Source organism: Rutilus rutilus (assembly GCF_951802725.1).
Source record: "Rutilus rutilus genome assembly, chromosome: 3".
Taxonomy (NCBI): Eukaryota; Metazoa; Chordata; class Actinopteri; order Cypriniformes; family Leuciscidae; genus Rutilus; species Rutilus rutilus.
This window is the reverse complement of record NC_140211.1, coordinates 12,008,564-12,026,052: the sequence shown is the minus strand read 5'-3', so window position 1 is coordinate 12,026,052 and position 17,489 is coordinate 12,008,564. Positions and strand designations below refer to the sequence as shown.

Sequence of the window (17,489 nt, the reverse complement as noted above, 5' to 3'; positions counted from 1 at the left end):
CCAAGAAACTGTCATTAGCTCTCAGTATAAAAACCATTATGCCTATGGAATATCTCTATGTCAAACTCATCTCCAAGAAATAAAGGCCTGCAGAGATATTGAAGCACATCCATGGTGGTATGTATGGATACGAAATACATGCTGTTTTTTATAGTGGGAAATTCTCAAAGCCAGCAAAGCCACCTGCTGGTGTAACAGGTGCCCAAATAAATGAATAACTTATTTTCATTTTCATTTATTTCTATGTACAGTATTTACTCATTCCTGATACTGTGCAGACTTCATCAGTGTATAAACAAATAATCCCGATAGGTTCATCCAATCTATTTTTAACTGGTGTAGTCTTTGCATAATTCAACTTTCATGTGCGTAATTAAAATAAACAGTATGAGAGGAGTTCTATTTTGTTTTTCCGGATTCATGTTCTTCCGGAAGCAGTGCTTCACACTGGATGTTATCTCTCGTTGCAAATGCATAGGTCGAGTCTAATAGAAACAAAGTCCCTCACGACCAGGATGACTCCGGGTCATCACCTATTTAACCCATGACTTCCTGCAGACTGTCCCTATAATTTTTTCATGTGCACATATTGCATGTCATAGAATATTATAAAAAAACACACACATTTGGAATCCGTTCTTCACAGAGGAGGACTTCGTGTGTAGCTATGGTGGAAGGACTTTTAGGTGAGTCACTACCACCACTAACAGGTAAGCATAAAAATGCCGAAGCAACTGGTGCCTCTGCTGGCAAGAGATGCAAGAACAAAGAGCACTGTTAATGTAGCTTTTGTAAGCTCTCACTTTTGTACAGCTGTTCACAGTCCCTAAGGAAAATTAACCATGGTTTTGTGATCGATTACTGTTTGTATTACCATCATTTTCCAACAAACATCATGATTAAATGGTGTATAACATCGTATCTAAAATGTATAAGAAAATCACAAAAAAAATAATGCCATGCTGAAACGTCCTGTGAAATATGTGCTTGCAAAGTCCGTGCATGTAATATGTTCTGGACGAACCTCTTGTTTGTTAACTTTCTTAAGTCTGAATCAGGCTTGAATTATTTTTAAATTGACGCCATCCTTAATATTTACATCTGAGTAGCGCTCGCTGTTATGGTAAGGGGCGTGACTTTCCAGAATACTCGCTAAGCTGTGCCAATCACAATACACTGGGCCAGCTAACCAATCACAGCACATTTTGTAATTTGGAAGGAGGGGCTTCATCGAAACAGGAACTAAAGACTGGGGAGGGAAGTGCTGTAATAATGTTAAATAAGCAAATAAGTTAAAAAAAAAAAGAGTGTTTTTTGAACAATCAAGCATGAAAGCATATTGTAGTACACCTCCAAAACAAAATCAAGACTTCGTAAAAGGGCATAATAGGACACCTTTAAACTTGATCATGCCCTGCCATCTGCCAAACCCTTAATTCAAAACATGAATTTAATTAAATTATTATTAATTTTAAATTAAATTAATTTAATTTAAAATATCTTGGACACTCACCATTGGTAGGCCTACTAAAACACTGACTTTTATATGAGGCCCTTAAAAGGATTGTTTTCTGGTTACATGCTTCTTTGAAACATCTTATTTCCTGCTTTTGATCTGTGTCAAACCACTAAATGCATTTTTAGTAGCAAAAAAAAACATATTAACCAGAGTTTTCAGAGAGGCCAAATTTAGTTGCTAAAAACTGGATAACTAAGCAATAGTATTTATAATGCATTTCCTAATAAATGAAAGAGGTTTTTTGGAGCAATGGAAAGATGGTTGGGTTCGATTTTTTTTAGACATTTTGATGTGGCGACGGTGTGTGACGGCAGAAAGTTAAGGTGAATGTGCACATCAGGCACGTGCAGAGGGGGGGGCGTTGGGTGCTCGAGCACCTGCCCCTTTGCCCCTTGGTGCCCAAAGTGCCCTTTTGTCAAGGCAAAATTTCCTCTCCTTTTTTTGTAATTAAAGGCCCTTTTGTGGATGCCTGCCCAACCTAACTATTAGTAAAATTAATAAATAATAATTTAGCCGTAAATGAAATGATCCACATGATGACCTTTCACCTGACGAACTCATCCGGAACGATTCCTCATGCTGCACGCACATTCTTTAATTTCGCGCGGCTACGCGCACTACCAGAAGATATCTTAAAATCTGCGGCTGCTGGTAAGTGGCGTTTCATTTTCAGCGAAGTGATTTTGATGTTTGTTTAACGTTACTTATTATTATTATTTTACAAGGACGACGTGAAGAGAGCATGCAGAGATGTTGTTTATACTGTATTGCAGTGTGTAGGCTGTAGAAGTAACTGTTTTCCTGAATGCCATCAAGATTAAAACCGAGACTGATTTCATAACAGGTCAATAAACAAATAGTTAAAATTAAGTCACTTACATTTTAGACGCAATGACTGTTTTTGTTCTGTTTCAGCAGCGAAAATAGTTCCAAACAAATATCACCGCAGAACCATCGCGCATCTCACAGCAACACTTGTTGCATTACTGAATGATTCAGCATTTTGAACGAATCGGTTGAGTTAAAGATTCAATTACCCATTCACAAACTGCCTCATTCTGAATAAATCAGCCGATTGAACGAATCGTTTGAATGAATGACTCAATGACTCGCTCATTAAAACGGTCGCCTGCCGCCTCCTACTGGCGGTTTAGTTTCATAAAGTATCATCTTTTCAACATTCCTCATTTTTGTATATTCAAAAATATTTAAAATAATCTAATTTAATACAGTTAGAATTTTTCAGTGTAAATTATTTAATGTGATTGGTAACTATAATATAATAACTATAATATATTGATCAAATTTAAGAATTTGAAATGAAAGTTGGAGCATACATTTAATAAAATTAGGGGAAAGATGCCCTTTATAAAAGATACAAAAAATTAGAGATTTCAAACAGTGATGTAATGAAACATTGACAATTTAAGTTTGAAGGGAGAAAAGCCTCTGTTTAGGCTATTAAGGAAATGTAATTTTGCCAAAAGAAGAACTTTTATTGTAAATAAATGTTCATTTTAAATCAGCCTACTTCAGTGTGATATGTTACCATACTATCATGCTTAACACTAAGAATTTGAATAATTGTAATGTGATGATCAGATGCAGATATCTAAATCAAAGAACATGGGCGGTTTGCGGGTGGATTATTTATTTTTAACAGTGGATTCGGGCAGATTCGGGTGACTCAAAGTGCACCAGATTAATGAATTTATCTTTAAAATGTACAAAATTTTCTTACGGGGGGGCATGCCCCCGGACCCCCCTAGAGGTACCAAGCTCCACCCACAAAAATGATGTGGGAAACACATTAGGCTATATGATGATCTACAAAAAAATACACATTTTATTATCTTATTATTAAAATACATTATTAGGATTTTACCACCTCCGCCTCGTTTTAAGCCAGGAAAAACACAGCCCCATTTAAAGCCTTGTTCCATGTGCCCCCCTTTTATACTTTGAGCACCTGCCCCTCCAGAGGTCTCTGCACGGCCCTGGTGCACATGTGCCTCAGTTGACTGAAGCAGAGACAGATGGACACATGGTAAGGACACCGTCTAGTGATCTACCCTTATTCTTTAGCGTGTGTGATGGTGTGGCTCATTCGTTTGCTTTTTCAGGGGAATTCAAAGCCTGAGGATAATTTTGGAAGAGGACTGATCATGAGATATTACTTCATTATTTTGCTTTCCTCAACAATATGTAAATATAACTAAATGCTTATGCTTTGTAAACATATAAACAACTCACCTATTTAAACTTTATAATACATTCAACTCTAAAGTATCTAATGTGTGCTTCATTTTGCAGTCTGTACTTCTGAAGTGAATGTTGTTCAGCAAGATTTAAAAATAGTTCAGTCTGGAGAGGATGTGAACTTAACCTGCAACTTTTCAGAGTTTATGGAATCAACAGCATGGTTTAAACAGACGGCTGAAGGACAATCTTTAAAGATTGTGTCTTTACACTTTAAACAACCCATTTGGAATAAGGACTTTGAGAAAATGAATCGTTTTAATTTTACCAAAGGTGATGATCATTTTAATCTGATAATTTTAAAGACAAAGCCTTCAGACTCAGCAACATATTACTGTGTAGTCGCATCAAACTGGAAGATTGGAATGGGTGCAGGCACTAGATTAGTTGTCAGAGGTATATTTTCTTGCTTATTATTTATGTTTTGTGGGGATTGTGTTGGATGACTATCGGCCTTCTTTTTCTATCAAGTGTCCCTTATATGTCCCTTTGTCAAGATGCAGCCGTAGCACACACAACTCTTCAGCAGTCTTTGATAGACACGCTTCATCCAGGGGATTCAGTGAATTTGCAGTGCAGCATCTTCAGTGAGAGTTGTGCTGGAGAACACAGCGTCTACTGGCTCAGACAAAGCTTGGGAGACTCTCAAGGAGTCCTTTACACCAAAGGAGAGAGAAATGGTCAGTGTAAGAACAGCAGTGAGTCTCAAACGCAGAGCTGTGTCTACAATCTCCTCAAGAGCAACATCAGTGACTCTGATGCTGGGATTTACTACTGCGCTGTGGCCACATGTGGAGAGATACTGTTTGGAAAAGGAACTCAACTCAATATTAGAGGTAAGGTGAAATGCAAATGTCTGGTTTAAGATGTTGAGATATTTGGTTTGATCGTTACTCTCTGGAAAAGCATTTCATTCATTTACAGGAGTACATGATACCAAACTGATCTAATGAATGTAAAAATATATAATAATCTAAGCAAAAGATATAAAGTTTGTTTGTTTTTATTGCCTTAGATGTGAATTCAACTCTTCTTGCTCTTGGAGTTTCAAACATCATATTTTTGGCTCTTGTTGTTTTTCTGGGAATAAAACTATGCAGGGGTCAGAATAAAGGTAAGATTTTCTAAATAGGATTAATTTATTATGGCAATGCAATATCAAATTTTGAATAACACAACTGCCATTTATAATGACAAGACGGTTTCTTAATTTCCCAAAGTGCCCACACCACAGGAGAATCAAGTACGTACACAATTATCTTCCATTTCCATCTTTTTCTAAATTTTATCAATGTATCTGTTTTATCAATTTAATATTAGATAATACATTTTTCTGTCAGGGTTTTTAAAAACGCATAATGCCACATTATGTGTAATTTTTCCTCTCATAATTGGAGATTATTTTCTCTCTTGATATTAGAATGAAGCCAGCATGAATTACGCATCCATTAGTTTTGGTCAGAAACCTCTGAACACTAGAAGGACCAAATCAAAGGTCATTCAGGAGCAGTCTCTGTACACTCACGTACAGCAGTAACATCCAGAGGTTTAGTGGAGCATTTCACTTCGACAAATATTTTCATCATGATCTTACAACAGCATATTTGAAGACAATACATTTAATTTGGTCATTAATACTCTATTCAATGAGTTTATTGATTTGGTTTTATGTTTTGAAGTCTGTTTTATGAATTCTTTTCTTTCTTTTTTTACCGTACAGCACTTTGGTCAGCCTTGTTGCTGTGTTTAATGTGATTTAAAAATAAAATAAAAATAAATTGACCTTGAATCTATAATGCCTGTCCTTTATTTCAAGCATTTAAGTGTCAGTTAATTGTTAAATGCCCTGAAAATGTAACCTTAAATATTAGTAGCTAACAATGTAAAAAAAGTAAAAATTTAGATAAAAATATGGATTGCAAGATGATAGCTGTTGGTGGCCATATTTGAATGCATTTATATGTTAAAGTGTTATTTTGGCTTTGTACTGTTATATAGCTATATTAATTTGTGAGGCATAGTAAGGATAAGGATAATTGTAAAAGAGAAGTAGTGTGTTATATGCTCATTTATATTTTTTGTTAATGAATTAATGAATGTATGTTGTTAGACTCTGTTCATTTTGAGCAACTTTGGAATTTCCGTTTTACAGTTTCCATATGAATCACTTGTGTGAAGTAGGCTATGCTTCATTTGCATCTACTAATTTAATAGCCTGTTTAAGTGCATTTGATCAAATGTGTTGTTGTTTTTTTATGATGTTTCATTGCATTGTTTTTATTGTTAACTCAAATGATGGATCCTGGTGCATGTGTAGGTTATAGTTCCCTTGCAAAGTATTAGTTAGCATTTAGTTAGTCTTTAACAAGAAAGACTATTTTTTTAAAGACGAACTTGCTGAATGCTGAATTCAACATGGTCTCTACTGCCACCTAGTGATTGTAGATCATTGGTATGAGATCTGATTCTGATGTAGGAAGGGGATCTTATTATAATATCACTGCCCCTTAATCTGTACGTTTCCACCCACGGCGCACCATTTGGTTTTCGCGAGCGACAACAGTGTAACCAGTTCTAACGCAATGGCAAAAGTTTGAGCAAAGCAAGCAAACTGTTCTGTCGTTGGCTGCACAGACGAGCGCTCAACACTATTTGACCAAAATATGTCACAGCTGTCTTATAAAGACCTCAGGGAACTGTGTCAACGTGTGTAAAAGTTAAACATGACAGTACATGAAAGTCGATGAGATGAATCAATGTAACTCCACAACAACTATATAAATGTATCCACTTACCATTCAGAAACGTCCTGGTGTGTCTAAAGTTGCAACCTCTTCCTGAGTCTCTCTGTAAGGCTGCACTCCGCTACTGGTTATTTCTGGGTCTTTGGATGAGTGAGATTTGCGTGTTGTTTATTGCCAGAGTATCTGAAGCTCATGTAAAGGATCGTCTCTCTTCTGAACGGGGCGCAGGAGCAGGAGCTCATTTTTATTTAAAGGGACACACACAAAAGGTGAGTTTTTGCTCAAACCCAAAAAGGGGGAAATTTGACAAGCTATAATAAATGATCTGGTGGGTATTTTGAGCTGAAATTTCACAGACACATTCTCATAATATAAATATGTCACCTTTAAATCCAGTTTTCCCTCAGAAGTACGTCATTACTCACGCTGCACAAATGTGGACCAGTGATGTTGTAACATGTTTGGCTCTGTTAAGTTCTGTCATGACAACTCTCGGGACACGAGTATGGAAATAGAGATTGGCATAGTAATGGATTGGCAATGTTAATGTATTTGGTCTTGGCGGAATAGATCTGCTACGCTGCTGCTGCTCCAGAGCAAGTACCGAGACTTGCTACTGCGAATACATTCACAGACATTGCTGAGAGCATGTAAGACATGCTGCTGCTGCTGCTGCTGCACATGTAACAGACACATGTAACACATGTAACAGACACATGTGTACAGCCAATGCAAACAAAAGCTGTTATGCACGGCTGAAAAAACTATTGATACACATTTGTAAACTTTTCACAATACACAGTTGCACAGGGTAATGGGAGAAATAGACAATACAAATATACATGTGCTGTTGAGCGAGAAAACAAGCTGCTGTATCGGCAGATATGCATTTATCTGCATAATGATGACATAGCCAGGAGACAGGAAGGGAGAGAAAAGACACCCCCAAAACAGCGGATCAACTGCCAAAACATATGTAGGGCCTACTTTTTTTCCTCATGGGACCACATGTTTTGCTATCTATGTGTGCCTTGACTACTAGAGATGCGCTGTTGGCAGTTACAGCCACGGACGGATGACTTGATGAAAAAATAATATTTTAATTAAATTCGGTCGGGTGGCGGTTGAACCAATCAAATGATTGTTAGGCCTGCTGGTATAAAATTAATTGCACTGTCTGCCTGAAAAAGATGCGCTCTCTTCCCATTAAGTCAAAATTAACGGGAGTCTTCAGAGCAGGCTCGTCCTAGTCGTCACCCTGACGTGACAGTGCGTAGAGTTAATTAGCCTATAATGTGAATGTCTTGTTATTTTATTCGAGCTTTCTTTCTTTAGTAGTAGTAGTAGGCTAAATAGCAGCATGTTGAAATGATGTTATTATAGATCAAGATTATTTATAAAGGTTTTTAAACGAGCCAGAGTCGGACGCGTTCAGCGCTGTCATCACAACTAAGCAGTTTTTCAACTTCATAATGTTTATTTTTGGTTTCAGATATTTAAATACACATAAGCACGAGTAAAACAATACATTTGGAGTTTGTAAAACACACTGATGTCTGTGGAAGCAGCAATAACAATCTATTCAAATATAATTTGCCGACATGTGTTATTCATATTAGACAAACAAGTGCAAGACAAGGAACTTTAAAGTTTACTCTATTCTTCTCAGTTCACCAGCAACTTTCTTGCATTTATTTCGGGAGAAACTGATGAATTCACGTTCTGTAAATCCGATGGACAACATTGCGGCGCCCATCTAATGTTATTATAGATCAAGATTATTTATAAAGGTTTTTAAACGACTAAACACACTCACTTACACGTATGTGAGAATCGGAATATCAGATAGGCTAGTTGATGACATGGTAAGCAAGTTTGTGAATATTTTGAATAAAAAAGGAAAAGCGAAATAAAAGCGACACATCTGTCATACAGTATTATTGTGGCTGCGGTCAATCGCGTGACGCGTCGCCATGGAAACATTAACATGGAAACGTTCGCCTTGAAAAAACTCACTTTCTCGTGGCCACGAGTTAGTATCTTGAGGCCACGAGATATACTATCTTGAGGCCACGAGTTACTATCTTGAGGCCACGAGATACTATTTTGAGGCCACGAGATACTATCTTGAGGCCACGAGTTACTATCTTGAGGCCACGAGATACTATCTTGAGGCCACAAGATAGTTATAATAATTTTTTTTTGCCAAAGTGGGACTAGGGGGGCTCCGTACTAGTAGCCTAGTCAGGTAAAGTCAAGTTTGCCGATGTGCGTTTTATTTAGGCTATTTATTTATTTTTGTCCCTGTGCGCCGATCGGAGACGGAGTTCACTGCTGATATTCTGAGGATACAACATAGCCAATAGGCTATACTGGTAGGGACTTTAGCCTTTAAATATCTCTGCTGCATTGGATCAGATCTAGAACAGGCAAGAGCTTTCTAGCCTCGCGGCTTTGCGTCAGCAGTGCCTTGCATCGCCCATAGACCTTAAAACAATCAGAGAATGACGGGCAGGTGTGGCTTTGAAAATTGGTCAAAAAACGTTGGTGCGGATGGATGGCGGACGGATGATGAGTTTTGTGATGCGTTTGCGGATTAAATAATAGGCCATCCGCGCATCTCTATTGACTACCTTGCCAACCGGCTTAACACTAGAAATGCATGCTATGTGTTCTTGTGAACAATATGACGTTGAAAGCTGATAGAGATAGGAACCCAGCAACCACCTGAGCAAGTATCATCAATCAAGTCATTTGATAATGATTACATAACCCTTATACTCTTATTTGATAAATTAAAAGCCATTAGGAGCGATAACGAATGACAGCGTGCTCTGACGCTCGATAAACATGTTAGCATAGGTAATGAAACATTACCCTTGAAATATTTTTTGTTTCTGCTAACATGTAATCCCATTGAATATGAATGCTTATTTTACTTTAACCTTCTCATCCATAGACAGCATTTACTCACAGAAATACAAACAATACACCATTTTCTGCTGCATAGACACAACTGCATAGCGCTCCAACTTATGCTTAGTAAAGACTATAAATATGACTATTATTGTACATGACTACACAAACAAGACTATAAACATGATGCTTAGTTTAACATATTGATTGTTCTTTTAGCATGACGCGAACACACAAGCATCTGAATCTACCACACACATTTAGCATAGCTAATGAAAACATTGCTATTGGAAATAAAAGGATGTGTCATTGAAGTTATACCGCTAAATACAGTGAATGCCATTTAAAACACAAATGCATCACTTTGACGGTTTTCATATCCATGCTAACAGCGTATAAAACAGCAATGACATACAATACGCTGATTTCACGCAGCCGCCATTTTGAAATCGAAAGTGAGGCTCCGGTGGGAAGAACCCCGGAAGTACAGATAAACAACAATGCCTTGGACTACCAACCTGAAGCGGCTGCCGCGATTTACACTATTGGAAGATAATATTCAATATAGGATATGTATATAGTTCATTCCTGCTTCATTTTTTACTCTCTGAATTATATATAAAAAAATTATTTTATTTATAAATAAATTTCACTGTATATAGTCTTAAGTATGAAAGAAATGTATGTACAGTTTTAGAATTGACACAACATCATTAAACACAACAATACGCCACCGCATTCACGACTCTCCTATGATTAAAGGCGACACTTCCGGTTTTCTTCCCACCGGAGCCTCGCTTTCGATTTCAAAATAACGGCTGCGTGAAATCAGCGTATAGACCGCTGCTGCTGCATGCAGTAAACACTGCTGCTTAAATGCACTGTTGACATGACGCTATTTAAAACATTTCTAACACGAAGCTAGTTTAAACTTGTAAAGATTGCTCCATTTATGAATTAATAACCAGACAACACAATATGCGCAGAGATGTGGAATAAAACATCAATCACTTATCTTAGATGTTGATTCCAGATTCAAAGCGCACTGCCATTCTGAAAGCGCACTGCATACTTTTAGTGCTAACAGCAACACACCGGTATTTGTTTGAATGTTGAGCCACAGCTCATTGGATGCTGATGCAACAGCAACCATACTATGGAAGGCATTTTCTGCCAAATTTAAATAAATAAATTAAATGATTAAAATGAAAATGAAAACCAGATTAACGATTTCATTACAGAAATCTGTACGCAAAATATGTGACAAAATTGAGAATTAAAATTAAATGATTTCATTTTCACGGTGACAGTGCATCATCCCTGTCAAATTGAAAAATAAAATGCAATTGGTGATTTTACATTTCATTTTCACTACAGTCTCGAGGCAAGACTGCCAATATTAAAATGAAAAGCCAAACGTGAAAAAGAAACTACAAATACAGTTTTTACAAAGCTCTTTATTAATGCTCACGCAATAATAGTGACACAATTCAAATTCAAATGTAAATTTTCGTTTTCATTTTAATTCCTGTTTTGTTTCACAGTTTTCATTTTCGTTTTCATTTTCAAAGACAACCTGCATGCAAATTCTATGTTAATGAGTGGGGTGTGGCTTGTAACGGCGCTAGAGGCACGCCTTCTGTAAAGCGAAGTCACCGACGTCCCTGTTGCTGCATAAATTGAATGTGTGAAACGAAATTATTTAAATGTGATTATATTGTAATCGACACGACGAGATATGGCGAAATCTGTTAGTGAGCTTTTGCAGGAAGCTGCCGCAGCATTAGTGGAAACAACCAGCCTGACCAGCATACTTCAAACCCTCGGCGCACTGCAGTTCGCACTGAGTCGCGGGCATCTTCAGTTGCCAGAGAAACTGTTAGTCAAGTCAAGTCTTGATCACTAGCTTTAACCGAGGACCTCGGCCAATGTTTCATATTCGCGTCATGCCTTCCATATAACAACGCCCTTCAGCACTAGCCTAGAGTACCTTATTGCTTTTATAAAACGGTTACCACACAATACAAATATTAAACCCGAAAAATATGTAGCCTATCTATGCAACTTTCATGAAGTAAAATCACTAAAAGCCAATTCCTTCCGCTGGAAAAAAAAAATAGTCCCTGACCATAAAGCAACAGGAGAACTTACATTATTTCTCCATTAGATGGAGACAAAGACTGTCTTAATGAGTGAGTCAGTCAGTAGAGAAGACTTTTGAAATGACTCAAACTTGTGATCACGGAGAAGAAAGACGCAACTGACATGAATAGGCATGGACAACCCCTTAACTGTTAAAAGTACAAAATATCACAGCGGACATTCAAACGGATTTTTTATTATGAATATAGGACTGACCTGAAGGAAAATGCTATAATATATATCTAGCCTACTGTAAATACAGGCCGTCTGGCTATAATTGTTGTAGAAATTGTGTTACTAAGTCTTTTGTACACCCAAATAGTTGAATTTCCAAAACAGCCTAATACATGAATGAACCTCATCGATTATGATCTAGTCTAACATCATAATGGCCTTACTACCGGATACTTTGTTTGAACAGTTTCTCTGGCAACTGAAGATGCCCGCGACTCAGTGCGAACTGCAGTGCGCCGAGGGTTTGAAGTATGCTGGTCAGGCTGGTTGTTTCCACTAATGCTGCGGCAGCTTCCTGCAAAAGCTCACTAACAGATTTCGCCATATCTCGTCGTCTCGATTACAATATAATCACATTTAAATAATTTCGTTTCACACATTCAACTCATGCAGCAACAGGGACGTCGGTGACTTCGCTTTACAGAAGGCGTGCCTCTTGCGCCGTTACAAGCCACACCCCACTCATTAACATAGAATTTGCATGCAGGTTGTCTTTGAAAATGAAAACGAAAATGAAAACTGTGAAATAAAAGAGGAATTAAAATGAAAACGAAAATTTACATTTGAATTTGAATTGTGTCACTATTATTGCGTGAGCATTAATAAAGAGCTTTGTAAAAACTGTATTTGTAGTTTCTTTTTCACGTTTGGCTTTTCATTTTAATATTGGCAGTCTTGCCTCGAGACTGTAGTGAAAATGAAATGTAAAATCACCAATTGCACTTTATTTTTCAATTTGACAGGGATGATGCACTGTCACCGTGAAAATGAAATCATTTAATTTTAATTCTCAATTTTGTCACATATTTTGCGTACAGATTTCTGTAATGAAATCGTTAATCTGGTTTTCATTTTCATTTTAATCATTTAATTTATTTATTTAAATTTGGCAGAAAATGCCTTCCATACTAATCAGCTGTGCTATGTAGATAATCATGTAAATAAAGACTTATCAGCCTGCACCATCTAGTGTTTCATGCCAGAACTAGGTAATTTCATTGTGTTTTGTTTCAGTTTTCCCTGTTCCTGTTAACCTGTGTTTTCTGTCATTGTAAGTTGATCGAAGGTGTGTTCCGATTAACAGGGTCCGTACGCAGTGTTCAACTGCTCCCTACTTCCTGAGCACGGGATATCCGATGAAGTGGACTTTGCTGAAAATTTGGAACTCCCTACACAATCATCAAAGAAAGACAATGACGGGGTCACACAGATTATGAAATAAATATTGATTTAATATTTAAAAAAATGTTTTACTATCATATCAAAATCATATAATATACATATACAAAACAAACATTATGTATCTAATAAATATAATTTAAAAAAAAATTGACTACTTGTATATTTAATTGACTATTGCAGCTATTAATTGAAGCTTTACAATAACTGTCATTCATAATGAAAATAAATATGATTTGGTTAAGTATGTGTAAATGTGTTCTTAATCAATGGTTTTTATAATTGTAGCTGTCTCATTTTGTGCGCTTTCTTTGCCACGCACAGCTGCATAGTAAACATTCCTGAGGTTCATAAATATTATAGTTTGTATAATAACAACAAAATATTTATGAATACTCTATACATAAACTCGTCCATAGCAGAGCCATTTAAAAACTCTTCCAAAGGCTCTGCTCCATTGTTAGTTTAGACTGGTGACGCGATGCACAATAACAGTAACCCTTGGTTACTGATTACATTCACCTGTTGTTCATTTAGTTTTCTCATTACCTGTCCTTGTGTGTTTAAGCCCTTAGTTCTCCTCAATGTTTTGTTGTGTGTTAACGTGGTATTTTTGTTTAGTGGTTCTCATTTATGTTCTTGTATTCTCCTGAGTTTCAGTTTATTAAAAAACTATATATATTGTACTCTCCATTGTGTTTATTGATCAGCATATCGTGACATGTATGCATGAGATGCATAACCATGTATTCACCAATCCAGAATAGTTCAACTTGATCATATTTGGATGCTCATCTTCGGTAAAAAAGAACTTTCTTGTGAGGCCCTTTAAAGGTTTGTCTTCTGGTTACATGCTTCTTTTAACATCTTATTTCCTGCTTTTTCCCCTTTGTCAAACCACATCAAGCATTAGCAATAAAACAACATATTAACCACATAATTTAGAGAGAAGCCATCTTACTAAGCAGTAGTATTAATAACACCTATCTAAATAAGAGATTTTTTTGGAGCAATGGAAAGATGGTTAGGTTAGACATTTTTTTTTTTAGACGTTGATGTGGCGACAGTGTGTGAAAGCAGACAGGTTAAGGTGAAAGTGCACATGTGCCTCAGTTGACTGAAGCAGAGACAGATGGACACATGGTAAATTCACCGTCTAGTGATCTACCCTTATTCTTTAGCGTGTGTGATGGTGTGGCTCATTCGTTTGCTTTTTCAGGGGAATTCAAAGCCTGAGGATAATTTTGGAAGACGACTGATCATGAGATATTACTTCATTCTTTTGCTTTCCTCAACAATATGTAAATATAACTAAATTACTTTTTAAACATTAAACAAGTTACCTATTTATTTATTAACACTTTCAACTAATAAATGTTTCTATTGTGTGCTTGATTTTGCAGTCTGCTCCTCTGATATGTCCTTTAATGTGGATGTTGTTCAGGAAGATGTAAAAGTAGTTCGAGCTGGAGAGGATGTCAATCTTACTTGCAGCTTTTCAACGATTCTGCAATCGACAAAAGCATGGTTTAAACAGACGGCTGATGGAAGATTCATACAAATTGTGTCTTTAGATTTAAATCAACCACCCAGCTGGAATAAGGACTTTGAGAAAATGAATCGTTTTAATGTTTTCAAAGGAGATGATCATTTTAATCTGATCATTTTACAGACAAAGCCTTCAGACTCAGCAACATATTATTGTGTCGTTGTATCATATTTCAGCTTTGGAATGGGTGCAGGCACCAGACTAATTTATGAAGGTAAGTTTTGCTTGTTATTTTAGCTTTGTTTGATTTGTGGCAATTGTTTCTTTTTTCTTACTATTTCTGTTCCTTTTATGTCACTTTTCAAGCTGCACACACAACTCTTCAGCAGTCTTTGATAGACACGCTTCATCCAGGGGATTCAGTGAATTTGCAGTGCAGCATCTTCAGTGAGAGTTGTGCTGGAGAACACAGCGTCTACTGGTTCAGACAAAGCTTGGGAGACTCTCAAGGAGTCCTTTACACCAAAGGAGAGAGAAATGGTCAGTGTAAGAACAGCAGTGAGTCTCAAACGCAGAGCTGTGTCTACAATCTCCTCAAGAGCAACATCAGTGACTCTGATGCTGGGATTTACTACTGCGCTGTGGCCGCATGTGGAGAGATACTGTTTGGAAAAGGAACTCAACTCAATTTTAGAGGTAAACGTCAAATGAAAATGTCTGGCTTGAACTGTTGAAATGTTTAGCTTTATCTGCTATCTGGAAAAGCATTTGATTCATATACTAGAGTACATGATACCAAACTTATCTAAAAAAAAAAAATTCTAAGAAGATCAAATTAATTTTGTTTCAGTGAGTGGTGATGTGAATCCAACTCTTCTTGCTCTTGGAGTTTCAAACATTATATTGTTTGTTCTTGTTGTTTTTCTGGGAATAAAACTATTCAGGGGTCAGAATAAAGGTAGGACTTTCTGAATAATTTAGAAAAAAAAATTATTGTAAAGGAAAATGTTGTAGAAATTGAACTACCATTTATAATGACAAGACTGTTTCTTAATTTCCCAAAGTGCCCAAACCTCAAGAGAATCAAGTAAGTAAACAATTATCTTCCATTTTAGATATTTTCCAAATCTTTATCAATGTATCTGTTTTATTAATTTAATATTAGATAATATATATTTTTTCATGGTTTTTTAAAACTTTTGGTGTATATTATGCCACATTATGTGTAATTTTCCTCTCATAATTGGAGATTATTTTCTCTCTTGATATTAGAATGAAGACAGCATGAATTACGCATCCATTAGTTTTGGTCAGAAACCTCTGAACACTAGAAGGACCAAATCAAAGGTCATTCAGGAGCAGTCTCTGTACGCTCAGGTCAGATCACAGCAGTAACATCCAGAGAGGAGCATTTCACTTCGACACAAATATTTTCATCATGATCTTATAACATCAATTTAATTCAATTTGTCAGAATAATTTTGGTAATTTCTCCTAGATTTTATGAGTTGACTTTCATCCTCTGAAAATTAAACCCAGAGTCTGATCATTTTTAGCGCAATGAATTTATATATATATATATATATATATATATGTGTGTGTGTGTGTGTGTGTGTGTGTAAGTGTCCATATTTTAATGTCTTTGTATGTTTAAGTGTTATGGCTTTTTACTGTTTATTGTTAGATATATGCATTTATTTGGCATATAGTAAGGATAATTATGGGAAAAGAAAGGTTGTGTTTGTGTGCTCATTGATTTTATGTGGATTAATGTATGTTGTTAGACTGTGTTTCCTTATGAATCATGTATTACTTGCATCGTAGCCTATGATTCATTTGCATCTACTAAATTAAAGTGTATGTGCATGTAATGTGCATTTGTTAACATGTGTTTATGTGTTATGTTGTTTTTATTCTGTTAACTCAAATGGTGGACCCTGGTGCTTGTATAAGATACAGTTCCCTTTAAAAAGGACTGGTGTACATTTAGTTGGTATTTAACAAGAATTCTTAAAGGGACAGTTCACCCAAAAATTAAAATGTTGCATTACTTTAGGCCCTTTCACATGGGACGCGGCCAGCGGTGGAATCACTGAGCGGCTGCTGCTTTCTCTCGTAGTGGAAGCGTTTTGTGCAGTTGAGGTGGTGCTCGCGTTGCGGTCTTGGAGTGGAAGGTGCCATAGTTACAATCAACAAAACAAATAGATAAATATATCTTAACAGATTTTTTTTTTTTTTTTTTCTGTGGTGGTGGTGTCATTATTAATTATTGTCATTAATTATTTAACAATAATATTTATATTTTCAGCACTCTGATATAAGTTTAGTAAAAAGTTATATGATTGGTCGTTAATAACCTGTTGGATGATTGGTTAAAGCGCACACAGCCGCTGCCACTCACAAAAAGATAAAATATATTTATATTGTGAAATATAATAATATTGTGAAAGCCGTTTGTAAAAGTGGCAGGATTTTGGGTGCATGAGCGTTTTTCCGCTTTCCGCACGCCTCCTATTGAAAATTAACTAGACACTCGCGAATGTCGCATCCCATGTGAAAGGGCATTCACTCATGGGTGCCATCAACTGTCTAGAGACCAGGGGTGCGTTTCCCGAAAGCATCGTTGGCCAACTATGGTCGCAAGTTCATCGCAATGTCCATTGAACTCTATAGGCAACGAGGGAACTTGTGACCATAGTTGGCTAACGATGCTTTCATTGTTTCATTGTAACGATGAAGCATCATTAGCCAACTATGGTCACAATTTCCATCGTTATCAGCATAGTTCAACGATTTGGTGTTTCCCGAAACCATCGTTCCAACGAACGTTCGCAAAAAGCATAGAAAACTTGTGTGGTTGGAGAAGCATAGTTTCTAGTTTACATGAGATGTAAACTGAATAAATCCTTATCTTTAGCAAAATAAGCAAGCTGATATTCAGTACAACCCGTGTTATTTATTTAGAATACATACAAATGTAATTTACGTCTTTTAGTTTGTCAAGAGA

At 36.5% G+C, this 17,489-nt stretch overlaps 2 protein-coding genes across 3 annotated transcripts; both read left to right on the top strand.

Annotated features, from left to right (window-relative positions):
• The first annotated feature begins 3,562 nt into the window (after window positions 1-3,562).
• On the top strand, window positions 3,563-5,409 carry LOC311287601 (uncharacterized protein). Of its 2 annotated transcripts, none has more exons than XM_084404534.1 (6): window positions 3,563-3,724; window positions 3,833-4,174; window positions 4,282-4,614; window positions 4,794-4,892; window positions 4,999-5,021; window positions 5,199-5,409. In XM_084404534.1, exons 1-6 carry the CDS (start codon window positions 3,613-3,615, stop codon window positions 5,313-5,315), a joined length of 1,026 nt encoding a protein of 341 aa, XP_084260660.1. In that variant the 5' UTR covers window positions 3,563-3,612; the 3' UTR covers window positions 5,316-5,409. The 2 variants fall into 2 exon arrangements, with proteins under 2 accessions (XP_084260660.1, XP_084260659.1); XM_084404533.1 differs by having other exon boundaries at window positions 3,564-3,724; window positions 4,276-4,614.
• An 8,711-nt stretch (window positions 5,410-14,120) lies between these two features.
• On the top strand, window positions 14,121-16,008 carry LOC311287600 (uncharacterized protein). Its single transcript, XM_084404532.1, has 7 exons — window positions 14,121-14,136; window positions 14,213-14,294; window positions 14,397-14,756; window positions 14,849-15,178; window positions 15,333-15,440; window positions 15,547-15,569; window positions 15,755-16,008. The coding sequence occupies exons 1-7, from the start codon at window positions 14,134-14,136 to the stop codon at window positions 15,875-15,877; spliced, it is 1,029 nt and encodes a 342-aa protein (XP_084260658.1). The 5' UTR covers window positions 14,121-14,133; the 3' UTR covers window positions 15,878-16,008.
• The last annotated feature ends 1,481 nt before the right edge of the window (window positions 16,009-17,489 follow it).

What these genes read in the sequence shown, in the direction of transcription:
- LOC311287601 (XM_084404533.1), top strand. Translation starts at nt 3,613, where the DNA reads ATGGTGTGGCTCATTCGTTTGCTTTTTCAGGGGAATTCAAAGCCTGAG. An exon ending in CACTAGATTAGTTGTCAGAG is followed by an intron (nt 4,175 to 4,275) that starts GTATATTTTCTT and finishes CCCTTTGTCAAG; the next exon opens with ATGCAGCCGTAGCACACACA. An exon ending in CCACACCACAGGAGAATCAA is followed by an intron (nt 5,022 to 5,198) that starts GTACGTACACAA and finishes TCTTGATATTAG; the next exon opens with AATGAAGCCAGCATGAATTA.
- LOC311287600 (XM_084404532.1), top strand. An exon ending in TTTGCTTTCCTCAACAATAT is followed by an intron (nt 14,295 to 14,396) that starts GTAAATATAACT and finishes TTGATTTTGCAG; the next exon opens with TCTGCTCCTCTGATATGTCC. An exon ending in CCAAACCTCAAGAGAATCAA is followed by an intron (nt 15,570 to 15,754) that starts GTAAGTAAACAA and finishes TCTTGATATTAG; the next exon opens with AATGAAGACAGCATGAATTA.